At 40.2% G+C, this 23,832-nt stretch overlaps 1 protein-coding gene across 1 annotated transcript in view; it reads left to right on the top strand.

The window, feature by feature from the left end:
• Nucleotides 1-23,832, top strand: part of ace (angiotensin I converting enzyme (peptidyl-dipeptidase A) 1) — a 61,767-nt gene that overhangs the window by 2,464 nt on the left and 35,471 nt on the right. The window contains exon 2 of the mRNA XM_061909143.1: nucleotides 22,514-22,962. Within this exon, the coding sequence (XP_061765127.1) occupies nucleotides 22,723-22,962 (240 nt within the window). The 5' untranslated portion in view covers nucleotides 22,514-22,722. The remainder of the gene's footprint in view (nucleotides 1-22,513; nucleotides 22,963-23,832) is intronic.

Genomic DNA, 23,832 nt, shown 5'->3' with positions numbered 1-23,832 from the left:
TCCTGAGGAAGCTTAGGTCCTTTAATGTGTGCAGCAAGCTGTTGGAGAACTTTTATCAGTCTGTTGTGGCCAGCGGCCTGCACTTCGCAGTGCTTTGTCGGGGGAGCAGCACCAGCAAAAGGGACTCAAACCGGATTGATAAACTGATCCTGAAAGCCGGCCAAACTAATGGCTCGCAGTTGGAGGCGTTTGTGTCAGTGAGGGATAGGAGGACACTGGAAAAACTGCTGGCCATAATGGACAATCCTGCCCACCCACTCCAGACAATTGAGGGACAGCGGAGTTCATACTCCAACAGGCTCCTTCAGCTTCCTTCTCGCACTGTGCTATTCAAGAACTCCTTCATTCCGCACTCCATCCAGCTGTATAATCACTCCCCATACAGCAATAGATGATATCCGTCCATTACCTGACACCCTCTATGTCAGCTACTTCTCTTTGTTTTTAAAGTCTATATTCTTTTTTTCTGCTGGATCTACTCTCTATTTTATGCTTGGGCTGCCACATATACTGTAATATTGTACATGGTAATTGGTATACATTGTATATATGTTATAGACATAATATATCTGTATATATAACATGCTGTACACATATTAAGTATATATTGTATATATTCACAGATATGTTATATTTGATATTGCTATATCTAGTTTATTTATACCTGCATTGTCATTTCCATCCTTACACTTGCCATCATTCTAACTGAGCTACTGTGTTGAACAATTTCCCTTGTGGATCGTTAAAGTTTGTCTAAGTCTAAGTCTAAAGTATACATTAATGATGAAGAGAAGATTTTTGGTTGAAACTATTTCAGTGTAACCCCAAGTAATGGACTACAATTTAAAAAAAATGACTTTGTCCATAAAAAACAAAGTATTAACAGAAAACAGCAAAGAGATGTGCCAGGGAAGGAACGAGCATCGATTGACAACATTGAGAGAAAACTCACCTAATCTTTTGTCTTGAGAAAGACACGGGTGTAGTGGACTGCTTTGACTGGAGCGGCTAATGCTAGCGGCTAGCCAACACACGGAGCGATGCTAGTTAGCCAGTGCTACTAACGTGTCGCCCTGCAGCACACACGGGGGAAGGAGCCACGGAAAGCGGGGGAGTGTCCGGCTTTGGCGCCTGTAAGCCGACGAGGACCCGGTTTTGACGACCACCAGGAGCTACCAGAGAGGCCCACTGTTCCCGTGCATCCTTTTATCTCCGAGTGACGGCAGCGGGACGACAGGGGAGAGGCCAGGCTGGCAGCCGGCAGCAGCGACACCGCCACCTTACTACGGCGAGACCGACAGCTTTCTCGTGGCGGCGAGTGACGGCGGCGGGACGGCGAGGCCCGGCTAGCAGCCGGCAGCAGCGCCACCACCACCTCGCGGCGGCGAGACCGGCAGCTTTCTCGCGGCGGTGAGTGACGGCAGCGGCACGGCGAGGGAGAGGCCCGGCTAGCGGCTGGCAATGGCAGGACCAACTCGCGGTGACGAGACCGCCAGATGACGGATGCGAGGCCCAGAGGAGGAGAGAGGCTAGCGCGAGGCTTGCCAGGCAGGACGGGACCCCATTGAAGGATCGGTGTCTTGGGCGTCAGACGGCATCCACCCGGACCGGGCAGCGGCCAGGATCAACATGGGACCAAAGAAGGTGCTCTCTCCTGATGAAGGTGAGGAAATAAGGAGATCGCTCGAATTTTTGACAGCAGAAATATCAGCTATTAAGCAGTACCAACAGACAATAAAGCAACTGGTGGAGGAGGTAAAAATTCTACGCGTTGAGAATGACGCAAAAGACTTACAAATAGAACAATTAACGGACCGAGTGGACGAGCTACAACAGTACACAAGAATAAACGTTATTCTGACCGGGCTTAATATAATGCCCCGTTCATATGCTCAGGCGGTGACCGCCAATGGTGGAGAGGAGCCCGGGAATTAGGACATATCCACAGAGAGACAAGAAGCAACGTTCATGGAGTCCAAGGGTATACTCATGGACATTGCAAATGTAAAAGCTTCTCCATAAGAAGAAGGGTGGATCGGCACCAGTAATAGAACTGCATTACTAAAACAAGGGAAGAAGTTAAAAGGAACAGATGTGTACATAAATGAACATTTGACAAAGAAAAATGCAGACATAGCCAGAAAAGCACATAGTCTAAGAAAACAAGGCAAAATATAACAAACATGGACAGCAAACTGCAAGATATTTAGTAAACTAAATGTAACAGCAGAGGAAGCAAGCGTAATAGTCATAAGGAAAATAGCAGAGCTGGATAAATATCAATAACAATAAATAAATCAAACACAACCATGACACAAACAAACAATGATCAATCAGAAAGAGAAGTTATAACCTTTTCCAGCATTGATCATAACGGGACAGAATTGGACAGTGCTATAGATCCAGATACACATTTTTTTTCTCACATAGACAATAATTGTTTATATTATACAGAAGTACAAGTCAACACTAACATTATTTCCAAAAACAAACTGTCAATTATTCATATTAACTTCAGAAGCTTGTATGCCAATTTTAACAATATGAAATCATTATTTGGAACAATTTAAAGAACCTTTCAAAATTATTACTGTATCAGACACATGGATGGATACAAAAAAAGGAATGGACTTTGGACTAGAAGGATATGAACTCAATTATATTAATAGATTAAATAAGAATGGAGGCAGAGTTGCTGTATATGTGTTGAAGGACTTCCATTACAAGGTGGTAAAAAACATGTCACTAGCTATTGACAATGTTTTAGAGTGTCTAACCATTGAGATATGTCATGAAAGAAGTAGAAATGTATTGATCAGTTGTATATATACAACACCCAACTCAAGTATTGAAGGATTAGAAGACTGGATTAAGGGAATTTTCAGTGGAGTCATTCAAAAAGTACTTTTTTTATGTGGAGACTTCAATATAGATCTTTTGAACCCCAATAAGCAAAATTCCATTAATGATTTCATAGATACAATGTATAGTATGAGTTTGTATCCCCAAATCACAAGGCCAACCAGAATTGCAAGTCACAGTGCTACACTTATTGATAATATCTTCACTAATGTCTTTGATGATAACACAACAAGTGGACTGTTAACAACCGACATCAGCGACCATCTGCCAGTTTTTACTATTTATGATGGGAATTACAGGAAGAAGAACATTGACAAAAAGACATTTCAAAGACTATGCACAGAGGAAAGAATAATTTCCTTCAAAGAGGATCTGAGGAAACAAACTTGGGACAATGTATACAATGGAGATGATGTAGATGATGCATATGGGAATTTTTTTAACACCTTTCTAACACACTATGATAAACATTGTCCTTGGAAAGAACTTAGTAAGAGGCAAAAGAAAAACAACCAACTATGGATGACAAAAGGACTGAGAAATGCTTGTCACAAAAAAACACATCATATCGAATATTTATAACACAGAGCTCTATAGAGGCCGAAAATAAGTATAACAAATATAAAAAACAAGCTAATTGGTATACTACGAACATCTAAGAGGGAATACTATAGTCAATAATTAAAACAAAACCAGAAACAACATGAGAGCAACATGAGCCATCCTAAATAGCATTTTCAAAAATGGTGCTAGGAAAGATGACCCCCAGTACTTTCTAGATGGAAATACAAAAAATGACAATATGAACCAAATAGTTGAACATTTTAATGATTACTTTGTTAATATCGGAAAAAATCTGGAACCAAAAATTCCAAATGCAGATGATGGGTCAGTTGAGAACTTGAGTGAGCTCATAGACAGAAAGCCCAATTCCATGTTTCTTAAGAAGGTGACAAAGAAATAATCAAAATTGTAAAAAATTGTAAATCTAAGACCTCAACCGACTGTCATGGAATAGATATGGTAACGATAAAAAAGGTTATAGAAGACATTTCAGAACCTCTTACATATATCAGTAATGTATCATTTCTAACCGGCAAATTCCCTGACAAAATGAAAATTGCAAAAGTTGTACCAATTCATAAGAATGGAAACATACACCAGTTCACTAACTACAGACCAGTTTCATTACTTCCAAAATTCTCCAAAATCATGGGAAAACTATTCAATAGCCGATTAGATAACTTTATCAACAAAAGTGGGACGCTCGTGAAGAACCAATTTGGATTTAGAGCAAATATTTCAACATCAATAGCATTAATCAAAATAACAGATGAAATTACCAATGCAATAGACGGTAAGGAATGTGCAGCCGCAGTATTCATGGATTTAACAAAAGCATTTGACACAATTAATCATGATAATTTAATACAAAAACTAGAACGATATGGCATCAGAGGTTTGATATTGAACTGGGTAAGAAGCTATTTACGGACAGGAAGCAATATGTGAAGATGGGTGAAAACATGTCAACACGGTTGGATATATCTTGTGGTGTACCCCAGGAATCAATACTGGGACCAAGATTGTTTAATCTTTATATATACACGACATTTGTAAAGTTACAAAAGACTTGAAGTTAGTTTTATTTGCAGACGACACAACTGCTTTCTGTTCAGGAGAGAACACACAGAAGATAATACAAATAATAACGGAAGAAATTAACAAATTAAAAAAATGGTTTGATAAAAACATACTCTTTGAATCTCAGTAAAACTAAAATAATGCTATTTGGTAACAGTAGAAAAGAGCATCAGACACGAATACAAATAGACGGAGTAGATATTGAAAGGGTAAAAGAAACCAGATTTTTGGGAGTATTAATAGATGATAAAATGAACTGGAAATCTCATATACAAAATATACAACATAAGGTGGCCAAAAATATTTCCATAATGAATAAAGCAAAATACGTCCTGGGACAAAAATCACTTTATATTCTCTACTGCTCGCTAGTGTTACCATATCTGAGTTATTGTGCAGAAATATGGGGAAACAACTACAAATATGAGCTACATTCGTTAATTGTGTTACAAAAAGATCAATTACAATAATATATAATGTTGGATACAGAGAACATACAAACCCTTTATTTATTGAGTCAAAAATATTAAAGCTCGATGATTTGGTAAAGTTGCAAACAGCTAAAATGATGTGCAAAGCATATTATAACCTGCTACCAAAGAATGTAAAACAATTTTTCTCAACTAAAGAGGATAAATATAACCTTAGAGGAAAATCTAATTTAAAACATTTGTATGCACGTACAAAACTTAAAACCTTTAGCATATCAGTATGTGGAATTAAATCATGGAATGGATTAAGTAAAGAAGTTAAACATTGTACTGATATGATCCAGTTTAAGAGGCTGTTCAAATTAATAGTGCTTACAAAGTACAAAGACAAAGAATGAGAAACACTTTCAACCTTATTGAAAATAAGATATTTTCAATCTCAGTATGTTAATAATGACTGAATTAATTAATTACATTTTCCAAAACTGTTGTATTACTCATTCACGGATGTCATTTTAATATATAAAAAGAGGTCAGTGGATGAATATATATAATTGTAGACGCTTTGACGTGGGAAAGAGGTAAGATTAAATAAGCTTTGCTTCTTCTTACTCCTTTTCGAACATGATGTGATGTGAAATGATGTGGGATTGTTTGATGTATTATGTTGTGAGTTGAGTTGAGTTTGAGTTTATTTTGAACATCATGTTCATGTTTGAATTAAACTAAGAAAGAAAGAAGAAGAACAGCAATGTAATTAAATTCCAACAGTAACTTTAGTGAACCACACACGAACTAATGTGTTCCAAACTGATAATTATTACTAGTTCCATGGCAGCAACAATTTACGTCCGCTAGAGGTCAGTATAGTCAAAATAAAAGCCTTTTGGAGATCTTCATAATACTGTTGTAATAATTATGACGTTAGTATTATAAATTTGCATAATACTCGTAAATAATTACAGTATAATATAACCCTAGCAGCTTAATGAGTTATAATTATATTTGCATTATAATGAAATTAACTGTGCTATGTAACAAGGTTGTACAAAAAATATAATCTAATATACATTATTACAATTATAGTTAAATTTGTACACCATTTTTTTATAACGTTATTGATGTAGAAGCAATAGGAATACCATAATAGTCACAAATAATATAAATAATATTTGTGAAAATAGTAAAGTATTAATAGTCAAAATATTACTACTACATATTTAAAACATGAAATCAAATGTATTAAGTGTTACGATATATTACAATATAGCCATAAAATTAGAGTTAAAACACATTTGTAAATATACTGTAACACAATATAATTGAATATAATCATTTATACAGCATTCGAGAGGGACAAGCGGCAGAAAATGAATGGATGGACTATCGGAGAAACAATTCAAATGATATATTATTCATATAAGTAGTATGTTATAACACTACAGATAATATTAAAACCAGAAAAAATATAACTTGTAAATTGTATTTGTGCTACTTACAAGTGTAAATATAATAGTTGTTACAAAAACATATTATTGTATTTACATTATAATTATTATTTGACTACTTTTGTTTGGATCATGGTGTACAAAATTTAAATATTTTCAAAAGTTTTTTCCTCCAATTTTTGCTAATAATGATTCAGAATACAGCCACTGGTAGTAATATAAATGCCACCAATAATTCACATGGAGAGGATATCAAAACATTTGACAAAAAGATAAACGGTAAAAATAACTTCTACTCACAGCCACCAGAGGGCATATTTTCATTTCATCAGAGAACATCTTCGCTGAAGTCAAATGATATTAACTCATTTTGTGTTAAGCACACATCGTATGAATTGCTATTTTTAAGTAGTGCATCCTGTAAAAATGGAACAGTGTCGCATAATCACAACATGCATCTTACTTAACAGGAAATCCTGTCTAAACAGGAGGAATGCCTCATCATCTCTAATTACAGTGTGTGTGTGTGTGTGTGTGTGTGTGTGTGTGTGTGTGTGTGTGTGAGTGAGTGAGTGAGTGAGTGAGTGAGTGAGTGAGTGAGTGAGATGTTAAAGACACCGCTAATGGAAAGTGGACATGCTATTTCAATGGGTGAGTTTAAAAGCCAAACATTTGGCACTAGTCCTAGTTTTGAGCCATGTTTTGGTTCCAAAGTGCAATAAGTTGTTTGGATAAGGACTGATGTTTGTCTGCTTGTCTGCCAGGTGACAAAACATCTGTTTAAAACTTTGAACACACACTTCCTAAACTGAAGGACAAAAGCTCAATGACAGCATGGATGTTTCTCTTACTTGGTTCATGAGAGCTTGACCAATAAAATGCATTGAACGTTTCTATTACTGTATGTGATAAATACTAAACGTGAATAATAATCACAATCTACCTTTGTATTACAATACCACTTTTTTACGTATTTTGATTCAAATATCTAGAATAAAATGTCATCAGAAAAAGCTGCACCACCACAAAGTCAAGAAATCCTAGGATACACTACACAATAACAGATATATTTTGTTATACTATGGAAAATCGTAGTCATCTTGTTTTTTGTGCAAACGTAAAGCAATACAAATATACAGCAATTAAAATTATATTTTTTATAATTGCCCATTCATTATTTATATTTGGAAGTAATTAAATGGTCAATAAAATTTGAAATACAAGCTGTTAGACAGTATAATTATACTATGAAATCCTAAATAATTATTGTACTGTATATGCAAATTACTTATTTCAAAGACCCTATCATCTAATTTATTTTTATAATTAATCTATTACTTCTCTTGTTATAAACGTATCCATCCATCCATTTTCTACCGCCTGTCCCTTTTGCAGTCGTGGGGGGTGCTGGAGCCTATCCCCGCTGCATTCGGGTGGTAGGTGGGGTACACAGGCAGAGTCAACACAGATAGACAACATTCACACTCACATTTACACACTAGGGTCAATTTAGTGTTGCCAACCAACCTATCCCCAGATGCATGTCTTTGGAGGTCGGAGGAACCCAGAGTACCCAGAGGGAACCCACGCAGTCATGGGGAGAACACACCAACTCCAAACAGAAAGACACCGAACCCAGGGCCTTCGGATTGTGAGGCACATGCACTAACCCCTGGTCCACTGTGCTGCCGTTGTAAATGTATTTTAACAAAATTCATTGGCATTTAAAAAACATCTGGATAATGGCATGTTTTTATTAAACCAAACTTTCCTCAAATGTTTATGTGATTAATCAAGGGCGAAACGATTGTGGCACATACTTTTTGTAATTTGAGGTTTAAGTCAATGAAAATAAACTAAACAAGATTGATCCAAGACATCAGTGAGGACTGACATCGCCGAAAAGAGTGGTCAAAATAGAAGATAAAAAAAGAATAGATTTTAGAAAAAAATACAAAAAAAACTAGGGAAATTAATCTGCATGAACAGATAGTTGTGTTTTATATGACATCCTAAATTAAGAATTGTGTATCTAGGAATTGGCAGGACTTTTAAGTTAGAGTTCAGGATTTTATCAGAATTGTATTTAAAAAAAAAAAAACATTCTTAAATTAAGCATCCTTGAGATGATGCAGAGGCTTTAAACAATATTTTCTATGTCGGGGAAAACCAAAATATATTCATTGAATAGTTATTTTCTCAATTTTAGCATTTGTAAACGAAAATAGAAAATATTATTCATGATAGTATTAGAGACAAAAAACAAGTAAGTAGCTATTTATTTTAAATCTTGGCAAGTGGCATTGAATTTGCAAACACTCATAAATAAGTCAGTCATGTTGTGGTCATTAGATTTTCTTTACATCAATAGAAGTTGAAAAAACAATTGTTTTATTTAAATTTAATTTTAAAAGGCTAAATATAACATTTTAAAAAGTGTTCTTTTGGTGTCAAAAAAAGGTTTGATTTCTACTTCATATTTCATTAAAAAAAACGAACACAAATGGGGATATACAAAGTAAAAACGGGGATAATTTTGGCTAAAATGGCTTTGGACCAGTACGTGGGAATTATTTTAGACATGACACATTGAGGACTGACATCTACAGAAATCTAAGCGCATATCATCAGTCTCGAAAAACCAGGCCAAAACGGTTGTTTTTTCAAATTAAGACACCCAAACTGGAGGTAGTGATTGAAAGACAGGACCGTAGACTGGCCTGTAATAAAAATACTGATCTTGTATTGTGTTGTATGACGCAATCCTTTTTTTTGTCTCCACTTTTTGTGCGATATGTGCTTAGAAATTTCTATAAATGTCCGTCCTTGTTGTGCCATGTACAAAATCATTTCTGTGTAGGCCTCCTAAGACATTTTAGCCAGGCACGCAGGTATCTACCTTTACAAATAAAAAAATTCCGGTTTCAGAATATAAAAAACCTTTTGTTTCTGTCCGTTTTAACGTTTGGTTACAAGATCGGTGGTTGTCTAACTTTTTTCACCAAGTACAACCAAGATACAGTAGCGTAATAGGCCCAAATAATCATTATAATTTAACGAGTATACAAACCCGCTTCCATATGAGTTGGGAAATTGTGTTAGATATCAATATCAACACAATAAAATGATTTGCAAATCCGTTTCAACCCATATTCAAACTCATAAACTTTAGTTTTTTTTTTGCAAATAATAATTAACTTAGAATTTCATGGCTGCAACATGTGCCAAAGTAGTTGGATCACATTTTCTTTTAACACCACTCAATAAACGTTTGGGAACTGAGGAAACTAATTGTTGAAGCTTTGAAAGTGGAATTCTTTCCCATTCTTGTTTTATGTAGCGCTTTAGTCGTTCAACAGTCCGGGGTCTCCTCTGTCGTATTTTACGCTTCATAATGCACCACACATTTTCAATGGGAGACATGTCTGGACTGCAGGCGGGCCAGGGAAGTACCCGCATTCTTTTACTACGAAGCCACGCTGTTGCAACACGGGCTTGGCATTGTTTTGCTGAAATAAAGTTAAAAGTGAAAGTACCAATGATTGTCACACACATACTAGATGTGGCGAAATTATTCTCTGCATTTGACCCATCACCCTTGATCACCCCCTGGGAGGTGAAGGGAGCAATGGGCAGCAGTGGTGCCGTGCCCGGGAATCATTTATGGCGATTTAACCCCCAATTCCAATCCTTAATGCTGAGTGCCAAGCAGGGAGGTAATGAGCAGGGGCGTCCATGATAATGTTGCTTGGATGACAACATATGTTGCTCCAAAACCTGTATGGACCATTCAGCATTAATGGTGCCTTCACAAATGTGTAAGTTACCCAAGCCTTGGGCACTAATACACCCCCATAACATCACAGATGCTGGCTTTCGAACTTTGCGCCTGTAACAATCCGGGTGGTTATTTTCCTCTTTGTTCCACAGTTTCCAAATATAATTTGAAATGTGGACTCGTCAAACCACAGAACACTTTTCCACTTTGCATCAGTCCATCTTAGATGAGCTCAGGCCCAGCGAAGCCAGCGGCGTTCCTGGGTGTTGTTGATAAATGGCTTTCGCTTTGCATAGTAGAGTTTTAACTTGCACTTACAGATGTAGCGACCAATTGTAGTTACTGACAGTGGTTTTATGAAGTGTTCCTGAGCCCATGTGGTGATATCCTCAACACACTGATGTCGATTTTTGATGCAGTACCGCCTGAGGGATCCAAGGTCCGTAATACCATCGCTTACGTGCAGTGATTTCTCCAGTTTCTCTGAACCTTTTGATGATTTTCGGACCGTAGATGGTAAAATCCCTAAATTCCTTGCAATAGATCGTTGAGAAATGTTGTTCTAAAACTGTTCGACAATTTGCTTACAAATTGGTGACCCTCACCCCATCCTTGTTTGTGAATTACTTAGCATTTCATGGAAGCTGTTTTTATACCCAATCATGGCACCCACCTGTTCCCAATTAGCCTGCACACCTGTGGGATGTTCCAAATAAGTGTTTGATGATCATTCCTCAACTTTATCAGTATTTATTGCCACCTTTCCCAACTTCTTTGTCACGTGTTGCTGGCATCAAATACTAAAGTTAATGATTATTTGCCCCCCAAAATTTTTTAATCAGTTTCAACATCAAATATGTTGTCTTTGTAGCATATTCAACTGAATATGTGTTGTAAATGATTTGCAAATCATTGTATTCTGTTTATATTTACGTCCAACACAATTTCCCAACTCATATGGAAGTGGGGTTTGTATTTAGTATTTTGGCAATTGTAACATTATACAGTTTGAACAGTAACGCTGTTTGAATATTTGATTGAGTGATTTGTTGGCGTATCACTGCCTGAAGATTGAGCCTGCATACCGCTATCACAGTTTGAGAATCACTGTACTAGGGATTACAATTTTTGTCATATGAAATATAAAGTGACAATCAGTTTTAAAATGTTGTCATTGCTCTTAGGACACCAAAAAATAAATTTAATTCTAATGTTCTTTTTTGGATTTTAAAATGCAATTCAAACACACCAGTCTTTTTTTGTTTTTTCCTATCATGAAACGAAAATTACAAGACCGAAATAGCTATTTTTTAAAATGTACTCTGTTATTAAATGCAAGTTTCACACATCACGTCATGCTGGAAAATGTTGAGAAAATTGACTTGTGAGAGACATCACCCCTGCTGGATTCATAGCTGCAGCTCTTGTTTTACCCTGGAGATAGTGCCCTCAAACTGCTTTTAGTTACATTACTATATGGGAAAAAAATACATTTAAAGTAAAGAAACCCAACAATGTGTGGGATAGCGAATGCCGCCAAACCAAAGTAAGTGTCTATCGTCTACAACTTAGCACACATTTCATCATAACCATACGTAAACAAGGTTCCTATTTGAGCATTTAGCGGTGTGGGGAACGATTGGATGTGCCATCAAGATTTTATCTTTAAACTCTAACCAAATGGACCCCTGTTCTTCTGTAATCAACTCAGTCTGGGGTTAAAGATCAAACTCAAATGGTTAAGAAACACTTTTTAAAGCCACAATTCCTCATCATTTGGTCATCTTTGGGTGCTTTCCGCTCTTATCTTAACTTATCTTATCAGCATGTTGCAACAGATGACCTTCCGCTTAAGCAGATGCCGATTACCGTAAAAAAATGTGTTTTACAAGCAGAATTAGCCAAACCGACACGTCTGCTTCAATGTTAATCAGATGTTTTCCTTTAAATGTCACGTTTTTTTTTTTTTTTAATAGTTTGCACTGTATGACCTCAGACATGATGTCATTTCTTTCAGCGCCACAAATACACAAGCAGAATTTGATAACCATCAATTAGCGCTTCTATCGTCATTCCACACTCACGCTAAGTGCGGCAAAATGCTGCATTTGTGGAATGGGGTGGAAAAAGAGACAGAATGATTGCTGGATATCTTAATATAAATGTTTCAGTGTGCACAGCAATGATGAGTCATTGGATATGACACAGTACAGTGTTAAGATAAGTTATCAATAGGCCTCCCCTCTCACTGATTAGCTGTATTCAAACGTATTAGTCAGAACCTTGAGAGGATGCAGTACCCTTCCCTTCGCCCTCCACCCTAAACACTTTTTAATCATAACAATACAATTGTATCATTTATATTAAAATTCCTACCACAAAAACAAACATGCTATATGCAAACTTTGTCTGATTGACAAACTGAAATTTTAATCTTCATTGTACTTTTAGTAATCAAACGTAATTGCTATATTTTATTTGACAATGTTATCTTATTCTTACAGGGTGACTTTTGTCATCTGTCTAGATACAATGGATGAAAATGAAAAATATCCATTTGGCTAACTTTGGCATGTTAACAGAAATGTTTATTATTGTGCACTCTTCTCGTAACAATAAACTAAACCTATATCTATGCAAAAAAAAAAAAAAAATGCTAAACAACAAAACAACTCACAAAATTACCTCTAAGCCAGTGGTTCTGAAACCGTGATACGTGTACCACAAGTGATATGCTGGCGCCATCTAGTGGTACGTCAAAAAAATAACTTGATTGAAGTACAGTGTTTTATTTTCCTATATTCCAAAACAGTGTCACTGTTCAAACTGTATGTAGCTGTTCAAACTGTATGTAATGTTACAGTGGACACAAAATTAAATACACTTGTTAAATAAAACCCCTGCCTTGTTTTTAATAAATACTTCGCCAAGTTTTTTCAGAGGTGGCACTTCATGAAAAAAGTTTGAGAACCACAGCTCTAAACAATAAATTACAATATTTTATTATGTGAGCTTTCAAAATGGTTTTAAATTAAAATGCAACTCTAAAAACATGGTGGGTATATTGTACAGAAAATGTACAAAAACATTTTCTGTACAATATACCATCATGAAAAGCAGATTATTTTTAATTAAACACACAGTCCAAACATTTTTTAAATTACCATTCTCACACTGCTAAAATGCAAATATTTGCACATTACCGTCAAACTAAACGATTTCCTATTCACTGAGAAGTAAAAAAAAAACCCATCCATCCATCCATCCATTTTCTACCGCTTATTCCCTTTCGGGGTCGCGGGGGGCGCTGGCACCTATCTCAGCTACAATCGGGCGGAAGGCGGGGTACACGCTGGACAAGTCGCCACCTCATCGCAAGGCCAACACAGATTCAACATTCACACTCACATTCACACACTAGGGCCAATTTATTGTTGCTAATAAATTGGCCTGCGATTGACCTATCCCCAGGTGAATGTCTTTGGAAGTGGGCGAAAGCCGGAGTACCCGGAGGGAACCCACGCAGTCACGGGGAGAACATGCAAACCCCACACAGGAAGATCCTAAGCCTGGATTTGAACCCAGGACTGCAGGACCTTCGTATTGTGAGGCAGACGCACTAACCCCTTCTCCACCGTGAAGCCCCCCCCCCCAAAAAAAAAAAAAAAAAAAAAGCTCAAAAACATGCATGTTGAGCAAAATTTTTAAAAATTTAGCATTAAATTACTATTTTTTTTTTTTGGAGTGAGTGACCCAAAAATTTTTCAACAAAATATACCAAATATTTTGTTTAAAAAAAGTTTGGGCAAAAAAACAAAACAAAAACTCCTCTCTGAGCTGCCACCTTATCGCTACCCTAGGAGCTATGTTGCCTGGGGGCTTTATGCCCCCTGGTAGGGTCTCCAAGACAAAAAGGTCCTAGGTGAGGGATCAAACAAAGAGCAGTTCAAAGACCTCTATGAAGAATACGAATGAAGGACCCAGATTTCCCTCGTCAAGACGCGGGTCACCGAGGCCCCCTTGTGGAGCCAGGCCCAGAGGTGGGGCACGATGGCGAGCGCCTGGTGGCCGGGCCTGTTCCCATGGGGCCCGGCTAGGCACTGCCCGAAGAGGCAGCGTGGGTCCCCCTTCCAATGGGCACACCACCCATAGCAGGAGCCATAGAGGTCGCGTGCATTGTGAGCTGGGCGGTAGCCGAAGGCAGGGCACTTGGCGGTCCAATCCTCGGCTACATGAGCTAGCTCTTGGGATGTGGAAAGTCACCTCGCTGGAGGGGAAGGAGCATGAGGTAGTGCACGAGGTGGAGAAGTTCCGGCTAGATACAGTCGGACTCACCTCCACACACAGCAAAGGCTCTGGAACCAGTTCTCTCCAGAGGGGCTGGACTCTCTTCCACTCTGGCGTTGCCAGCAGGGAGAGGCGACGGGCTGGGGTGGCAATTCTTGTTGCCCCCTGGCTCAAAGCCTGCACATTGGAGTTCAACCCAGTGGACGAGAGAGTAGCCTCCCTCCGCCTTTGGGTGGGGGGACGGGTCCCGACGGTTTGCGCTTACGCGCCAAGCAGCAGCTCAGAGTACCCAGCCTTTTTGGATACGCTCGAGGGAGTACTGGAGAGTGCTCCCCCGGGTGATTCCCTCGTCCTACTGGGGGACTTCAACGCTCATGTTGGCAACGACAGTGAAACCTGGAGAGGCGTGATTGGGAAGAATGGCTGCCCGGATCTGAACCAGAGTTGTGTTTTGTTATTGGACTTTTGTGCTCGTCACGGATTGTCTATAACAAACACCATGTTCAAACATAAAGGTGTCCATATGTGCACTTGGCACCAGGACACCCTAGGCCGCAGTTCCACGATCGACTTTGTAGTTGTGTCATCAGATTTGTGGTCATATGTTTTGGACACTCTGTAGAACAGAGGGGCGGAGCTTTCTACCGTGGGGGAGGATGCTGGACAGACCTTTGCAGGCCCAAACGTATTGTGAGGGATTGCTCAGAACGCCTAGCAGAGTCTTCTGTCAGAGAGAGTTTCAATTCCCGCCTCCGGAAGAACTTGTCACGAGGGAGGAGCTGGAAATTGAGTCTGAGTGGATGATGTTCGTACCTCTATTGTAGAAGCGGTCGATTGGAGCTCTGGCCGCAAGGTAGTTGGTGCCTGTCGTGGCGGTAATCCTAGAACCCGCTGGTGGACACCAGAGGTGAGGGATGCTGTTAATCTTTTGGCTCATAGGACTGCAGAGGCAGCAGACAGGTACGGACAGGGCAAGCGGTGTGTGGCTTCAGCAGTCGCGGAGGCAAAAATTCGGACAGGGGAACAGTTCGGGAAGCCACGGAAAATGACTTTCAGACTGCTTCGAAACGATTTTGGACCACCATCTGCCGCCTCAGGAAGGGGATGCAGTGCAGTGTCAACACCGTGTATGGTGGGGATAGTGTTCTGCTAACCTCGACTGCGGCTGTTGTGGATCAGAGGAGGAAATACTTCGAGGACCTCCTCAATCCTACCAACACGTCTTCCTATGAGGAAGCAGTGCCTGGGGAATCTGTGGTGGGCTCTCCTATATCTGGGGCTGAGGTTGCCGAGGTATTTAAAAAGCTCCTCGGTGGCAAGGCTTCGGGGGTGGATGAGATTCGCCCGGAGTTCCTTAAGGCTCTGGATGCTGTCGGGCTGTCTTGGTTGACAAGACTCTGCAAGATCGCGTGGACATCGGGGGCGGTGCCTATGGATTGGCAGACCGGGGTAGTGGTTCCTCTCTTTAAGAAGGGGAACCTGAGGGTGTGTTCCAACTTTCGTGGGATCACACTCCTCAGTCTTCCCGGTAAGGTCTATTCAGGCGTACTGGAGAAGAGGCAACGCCGGATAGTCGAACCTTGGATTCAGGAGGAACAGTGTGGTTTTCATCCTGGTCGTGGAACTGTGGACCAGCTCTTTACTCTCGGCAGGGTCCTTGAGGGTGCATGGGAGTTTGCCCAACCAGTCTACATGTGCTTTGTGGACTTGGAGAAGGCATTTGACACGTGGGGAGTGCTCGGAGATTATGGGGTAACGGACTGTCTGATTGTGGCTGTCCGCTCCCTGTATGATCAGTGTCAGAGCTTGGTCCGCATCGCCGGCAGTAAGTCGGACCCGTTTCCGGTGATGTTTGGACTCCGCCAAGGCTGCCCTTTGTCACCAATTCTGTTCATAACTTTTATGGACAGAATTTCTAGGCGCAGTCAGGGCGTTGAGGGTATCTGGTTTGGTGGCTGCAGAGTAGGTCTCTGTTTTTTGCAGATGATGTGGTCCTGATGGCTTCATCTGGCCAAAATCTTCAGCTCTCACTGGATCATTTCGCAGCAGAGTGTGAAGCGACCGGGATGAGAATCAGCACCTCCAAGTCCGAGTCCATGGTCTTCGCCCGGAAAAGGGAGGAGTGCCATCTCTGGGTTGGGGAGGAGATCTTGCCCCAGGAGGAGTTCAAGTACCTGAGTCTTGTTCACGAGTGAGGGAAGAGTGGATCGCGAGGACGACAGGCAGATCCACTGCAGACGCTGTATCAATCTGTTGTGGTGAAGAAGCTCTCAATTTACCGGTTGATCGACGTTCCCATCCTCACCTATGGTCATGAGCTTTGGGTTATGACCGAAAGGACAAGATCACAGGTACAAGCGGCCGATATGAGCTTCCTCCGCCGTGTGGCGGGGCTCTCCCTTAAAGATAGTGTTAGAAGCTCTGTCATCCGGGAGGAGCTCAAAGTAAAGCCGCTGCTCCTCCACATCGAGAGGAGCCAGATGAAGTGGTTCGGGTATCTAGTCAGGATGTCACCCGAACGTCTCCCTAAGTAGGAGGCCACATGAAGAACCAGGACACGCTGGGAAGACTATGTCTCCCGGTTGGCCTGGGAACGGCTTGGGATCCCCCGGGAAGAGCTGGACGAAATGGCTGGGGAGAGGGAAGTCTGGGCTTCCCTGCTTAAGCTGCTGCCCCCGCGACCCGACCCCGGATAAGCGGAAGGATATACCAAATACTAATGAATAAAACACCATACTCAAGACAACATGGTAGACATGTGGCATATGGGTAACCCAATCCGATATTGATATTGCATATCAGCAAAAAAACAATATCAAAAGATATTAGCTTGCATGTAAAATCTCCAATACAAACTCCGATACAAGCAGTCCTGCAGCGTTCACCTGTGCAAAGCCGGACCACCATTTAACCTCTAAATGTCCTCCAAAAAACACAAAAGGTTGGTCTTTTCTTGTATTTTAGTTGAGTCATTTACAAAAGGTAAACATGGTAGGCATTAAGCTACTAGGAGCGAGCAGCTACACAACAGCAAAGCACACAATAGCACAAGCTCGACATACGTAAAAGTGTCCATAATTTAACAATACTGCATTGCAAATTAAATTTGTCAATCTTAACAGGTACCAGATATTTATAGTTGCATACTAACACGAAGTATCTAAGGCAGAAGTATATTAGAAAATAGGCAGTGAAAAACATGTCCGCATCACTCAATTTACAGCATCATAAGCTTAACTTCACAAATTATTGAGGCCACTAGATGTCACCAAAACACAATTACAACTCCACTTGAACTTTACGACAGCATAAGTCTATACTCTATACTTGCCAACCCTCCCGGATTTTCCGGGAGACTCCCGAAATTCAGCGCCTCTCCCGAAAACCTCCCGAGAAAAATTTTCTCCCGAAAATCCCCCTCCAGCTCCAGACCTGACTCAATGTTGTGACCCTCTTAAACAGGACAATACTGCCATCCACTGTACATAGAATAGAATGTAAATATATTCTACATTTAATTGCAGTCAAGGAACATGCATTAGGGAGTCTGTTCTGAAGCCCACAGTAAAGAGACGTAACTTCATCACGTCGCCTGGTTATTGACTGCAACCCAATATATTACACCGTCGACGAGCAAAATTAAGAAATACGCTTGCAAGTTCCAGAACGATTGGAAACATGAATTTCAGTTTATCCAGGAGAGTTCAAAGGGGAAGGGGTATGTTGCCTGTAAATTTTTTAAAACAGACTTCTCTATTAAACACGGCGGCTGAACGGATATACTCAGCCATGAACGGTCAGCGAAGCACAAAGCGTCCGCAGCACAGCATCGTTCACAACCCAGCATTAAGGCCCACCTCGCAAAATGGAGACCGGATGGTGTATCTTACGCTCAGACAAAGATGGCTATGCTGATAGCTGGAAGCAACATCCCGTTCTCATTTGCGGATGTTTACAACAAATCCGTGAAGGATGTTCCTGGATTCGGAGATCGCTCGCCAATACGCAAATGGCAGAACAAATGTTACTCAAATAGTGAAAGGTAAGTGTTGTTTATGTTTTTTAGTAACCAGCAAGCACAGTACAGTTAGTAGAACAACTGTGTTTTATTACTGTGTATTTGATAGGTGCCGTCGGAAATTCAACTATTTATTTTATTTATATATATACAGTATATATATATATGTATATATATATATATATATATATATACATATATATAGCTAGAATTCACTGAAAGTCAAGTATTTCATACATACATGTATATATATTTATATATATATATATGAAATACTCGAGTTGGTGAATTATACGCCACCCCTCTTAACCAGGCCCCCCGCCCCAGCGCTTCTGTATTACACTCCACAAACTTGGTGGGCATGTTGACAACAGGTAACGGGAATATGAGAGACCTGAGGACATGTGACCTTACACAGATAAACGCACAGACACCCACGTACACACATGCACACCACAGTATCCACGGCCACTGGTGTGCAACATGGTGCCGAGATTGGCTTTTCTAGGCTATCATAGTCTCTTCACACATCACAGAATTCCATTACAGGGGAAGCCACATTCAATTATTTGGGGATTGGAAGACTGCAGAAAAATGACTTTGTCATGCAGGACACACTCTGTTTTACTCTTTCTCTCTCTCACTCACTCTCATGCACCCACGCACGCACACACTTAACACCTGGTGATGGATAAAACCACTAATCTAATTCTAACTCCTCTTAAACCTGAACCTAAAACATTTATGGTATCAGAATGTTTACGAAATGGAATAACTTTTCACACGTTTATCAGAAATAAATCTTTTTGTGTGTGTTATCAGTCATATAAGATGTCTTCTGTCAATAAGTTGCCAGCTGGGTTCAAATATTAAACACGTGCATTACATTTTTGAAGATAAGAGGAAGACTGATATCGCTTATCTTTCATATATGGTGTTTGAATAAGTATTTAATTTTATTAACACCTAACAGAATTCAGGGGCTCATCCTTATGCCTGAACTCAGTGTCATTTATCCCAACAAATAAATATTGTTGAATAAAAACAATGTTATCAGCTGCGTCTCTGATAAACAATAATAACTGGTGGTAACGATGTCATCAATAATGATATTATCCATCCATCCATTTTCTACCGCTTATCCCTTTCGGGTCACGGGGGGTACATGATATCAATTCATTCTTGCCATTCCACTGTCAAGGCCACTAAGCAAACATGAATCGCACGCACAACACCACTATCGCGGTTATAAATTTTATAAGACAACAAGGCAATAATGTCAAATTGCAGGGGAAGGACCCGTGTTGCTTACCTGCACTCTAAGTTTGCATTCTAATGCAATACATGCAATAGTCCTGTTTAAAAAATGTCAAAATGCTCATTGCTAATTTATTTTTTAAATCTTTTTATTTTGCTTTTAAATTACATATTCATTTATCTTTTTATTTTTTTTTATAGTTCAGCGACTGAGTGGAAAAACAAGGAATTTAGGGGCTGGAAGAACGAGTTAGTTTGTTACACTTAAAGCCTGAATTACTTAACGTTCGCATGTACTAAAACATGTGTACATGTAAAACTGATCTGCTAAGTGGATTTAGTCTGTTAAGTGAGCAGAATAAGGCGCGCAATCCATTTTTTGTCTCTGTCTCTATTAATATGCAAAATATATGCTGATCATCACAACGCCAACAATACTAGGAGGAGAAGATGCGGGTATAATGTTTTAGAATGCACAATGTGATTTATCAACACCCGTTACCCTTTTTCAACCACTATTTAGCGTTTTATTTTGCATGTTTGATAAGAACGTGCAAACTGACAGTTCAACACACGGCTTCTGAATCAGTGCTCGACAGACGATGCACAGACAAGAATCCTCTGTCATACGGACTCGCAGAAATTAAAAATTCAGTAACATAATTGTATATTTTTTAAAGCTGCTAGGCCACTTAAGGTAATAATCCATCCATCCATCGATTTTCTACCGCTTATTCCCTTTGGGGTCGCGGGGGGCGCTGGTGCCTATCTCAGCTACAATCGGGCGGAAGGAGGGGTACACCCTGGACAAGTCGCCACCTCATCGCAGGGCCAACACAGATAGACAGACAACATTCACACTCACACTCACAAACTAGGGCCAATTTAGTGTTGCCAATCAACCTATCCCCAGGTGCATGTCTTTGGAAGTGGGAGGAAGCCGGAGTACCCGGAGGGGACCCACGCATTCACAGGGAGAACATGCAAACTCCACACAGAAAGATCCCGAGCCTGGGATTGAACCCCAGACTACTAAGGACCTTCGTATTGTGAGGCAGACACACTATCCCCTCTACTACCGTGAAGCCCTAAGGTAATAATAATAATAATAATAATGGATTAGCTTTATATAGCGATTTTCCAAAGCGCGCACAGAGAAGTGAGAACCCATCATTCCTTCATTCCACATTCACACCTGGTGGTGGTAAGCTACATTTGTAGCCACAGCTGCTTTGAGGTAGACTGATGGAAGCGTGGCTGCCAGTTTGCGCCTACAGCTTCTCCAACCACCACCACATATTCATACACACATTCATAGTGAGGGATTGAACCAGGAAATTCAATTGATGCGTTTTGCCATCCTTTAGTATTTTTTTAAATGTTAGTTTTTTTGTCACATATAAAAACATTATTAGAATATTACTTATATGGAAAAATATAGATTTAAGTTTGCATTTTGAACGGAGTAATATGCAACCTGTCGGAACTCTCGAACACAGCTTCGGGGTGTTACCCCAAGTATGCAAAGATGGGGGCAGACAATGAGTAAAATAATCATATTTAACATAAACAAAAGACGTGCTCACATGGAGAGGAGAAACAAACAGAAAACTCACTCAAAAGGAGGGGAGAAAAACAAAAGAAGGCGAGTGTAAAAGTAAGTGCACAGGCCACTGAACTTCTTTGGAACCAGCAACAACATGTGTACTTGAAGCAATGATCCAACCCTGTCTGGAAGATCTTATTGGCAACCAGAGGCAGGTGTATCCCTGTTGCCAATCAGGCAACAGGTGAGGAAGCCTGTGCTTGGAACGAGGCAATGACAAATTACAAAATAAAAGCACAGGACAGGGACTAAAATACAACACAGGGAAAAAAACAACATATGTCAGAAACAGTTACAAGAATGTAACACAGCCTCTCCAATGAGTGCAAGCATTGTAGATATTATGGCATCTAAAATGCCCATAACAAGTAGTACATGTCTGCTGCATGTTTTGAAACATAGAAAAATGCCTCAGGTAGGGAGCATGATTGTTGAATATGCAATTCTTGCAAGTCTTTGTGATGATGCTTTGTCTAGTACACACAAAATGCTTATATAAATAAGGCGGTCCGCACCACTTTTCAACTGCACGCAACACGCCCAATACTAGTACACACTATTCTATAGATTGCATACACTGTATACTGCGTGGTGTTTGGATCTTAATAAATCAGACCCTTAATGTTTGACAGTACGATACCCGGGGGGAAGGCATACAAAACCCGGGGTAAACATTCGAAAACAAAAAATTATGAAAAATTATTTTGTACTTGTTATCTTGTGGCGTTCATAAGAATAATTTAAAAAAACTACGAGAAGCTGGCTACAGCCACAGCTGTCGTTTGCAGTGTTATTGTGAGCATTTCTGGTAGTCTTTGATATTAATTTCAAATGTTTTCTTTTGATTATTGTCTAGCTGGCATTCTATTACCATTTAATGAGGCCTTTAAAAGGGCTGCAATGTATCGAAGGTGCATGGGTAAATGTCGAGAATGACACGAAATTGAAGGTGAGCCATTTCATAGTTATGTGTATGGCTTTGGAGCCTGCGCTGTGTGTCCTCACTCCCCCTCCCATGTCTCTTCTCCTTTCTGCGTGCGGAGAGAGCCAACAGAGAGCAAAGTATGTGGAGTCTCTCCTGGTGCTGGTCTGAGAGACGCTGGCGCTTGCAGACACACAACAACTCTACCGTACTCACGCTTAGCTGTACCTAATCTATTCAACGCTGGTCATATCTTTCAGGTGCTGATGCCTACTGGCAGGCTGGCTGGGAAAGCGACAAGTAAGGCGTTGCTGTTGAAGGCTGCAGAGGCGTGTGGTGTGGGTTGGGTCACACTTGCACTTTAAAAAGACACTTGCTGAGTGCTTGGATCAGTCCAGACAGAGAGGAACTTCAGTGTCTAATTTTTTCCCCTTCCTTTCCCAACTTTTAATTCTTGTTGCCGGCGTGCATGCTAAGGGGGGCAGCCATGGGGAAGTTTGCGTGCTTGGTACTGTTACTGTTGCCAGTGCTGGAGCGCTGTGACGCTCTGCCACAAGACTGGCTGCCAGGGGAGTATTCCAACACCACTGGTGATGCACTACGTTTCCTGAATGACTACAACAGCACAGCAGAGGAGGTTTTCTTCTACAGCGTCTCAGCAAGCTGGAAATACAATACCAACTTGACAGAACACAACTCCCAACTCCAGGTAGAATGACCCCTGTGTATGATACTGCATCTCAATAGGACAGCACTGTCAGCAACCTTGCATCCATTTCCACACATTATACAGTTTCTATGTTTTCCTAGTTGCATACCTCAATGAGCAGCTTTTTACAGGCATGACATTAGTAGCCGTGCGCCCGAGGTACTTTTGAGTGAGGCATGATGACAAAGCAAGAAAAAAAAGGGCAGCGGCACGCACCAATGAAGCTGCAAAGGCACTCAGAATGAATGATTCTTACTTACTTGCCCTGCATGGCTCTTTTTTATTTTGATGTTCATGCTTGCACAGCTGTCACAACAGGAATTCTCTGTAAATCCAAGCTTTGGGAACAGGTGTAGATGCAAGGCCCCCCTGTTATGCCAACATCAACACAAGCCATGTTGCAGAACGAGTCCTGCTTTTCTCAATGTGTTTAGCCTGGAAGGTGGAAAGTAAAATAAAAAGGCAGCAGACCTCATCTGACAACCACAAGGTGTCACAGTAGCAAATAATTTCAGTAACAAAAACTGAATTCATGTTTAAAGGCATACAAATGCACAAAGAAAGTCATCCTTGAGTAATGGATGCCAGCTAGTGAGGCTGTGCGATAGTAGTATAGCAATAGTATGTTGTGTAAACCTAACCCCCTGATGCCTTAAGAGCTGCGCTGGACAATGAGTCAACTCAGATGACCACAGTCACATATGCATCAACAATTGGAGGGTTTAGTTTAAGTGCAAATGAAGTTATTTTTGAGACAACAGTTGGTTTAAATAAATCAAATTTTCATTTGCAGTGTTCAGTACATTCAATTGATTAATTTTATTGATTTGAAGTTTATTTTTTATAGTGTTTGTGCTCAATAAATTAACT

The sequence above is a fragment of the Nerophis ophidion genome, linkage group LG08 (assembly GCF_033978795.1).
Source record: "Nerophis ophidion isolate RoL-2023_Sa linkage group LG08, RoL_Noph_v1.0, whole genome shotgun sequence".
NCBI classification, from domain to species: domain Eukaryota; kingdom Metazoa; phylum Chordata; class Actinopteri; order Syngnathiformes; family Syngnathidae; genus Nerophis; species Nerophis ophidion.
Note: the sequence above shows the minus strand (reverse complement) of the source record. Positions and strands in the feature narration are given on the sequence as shown.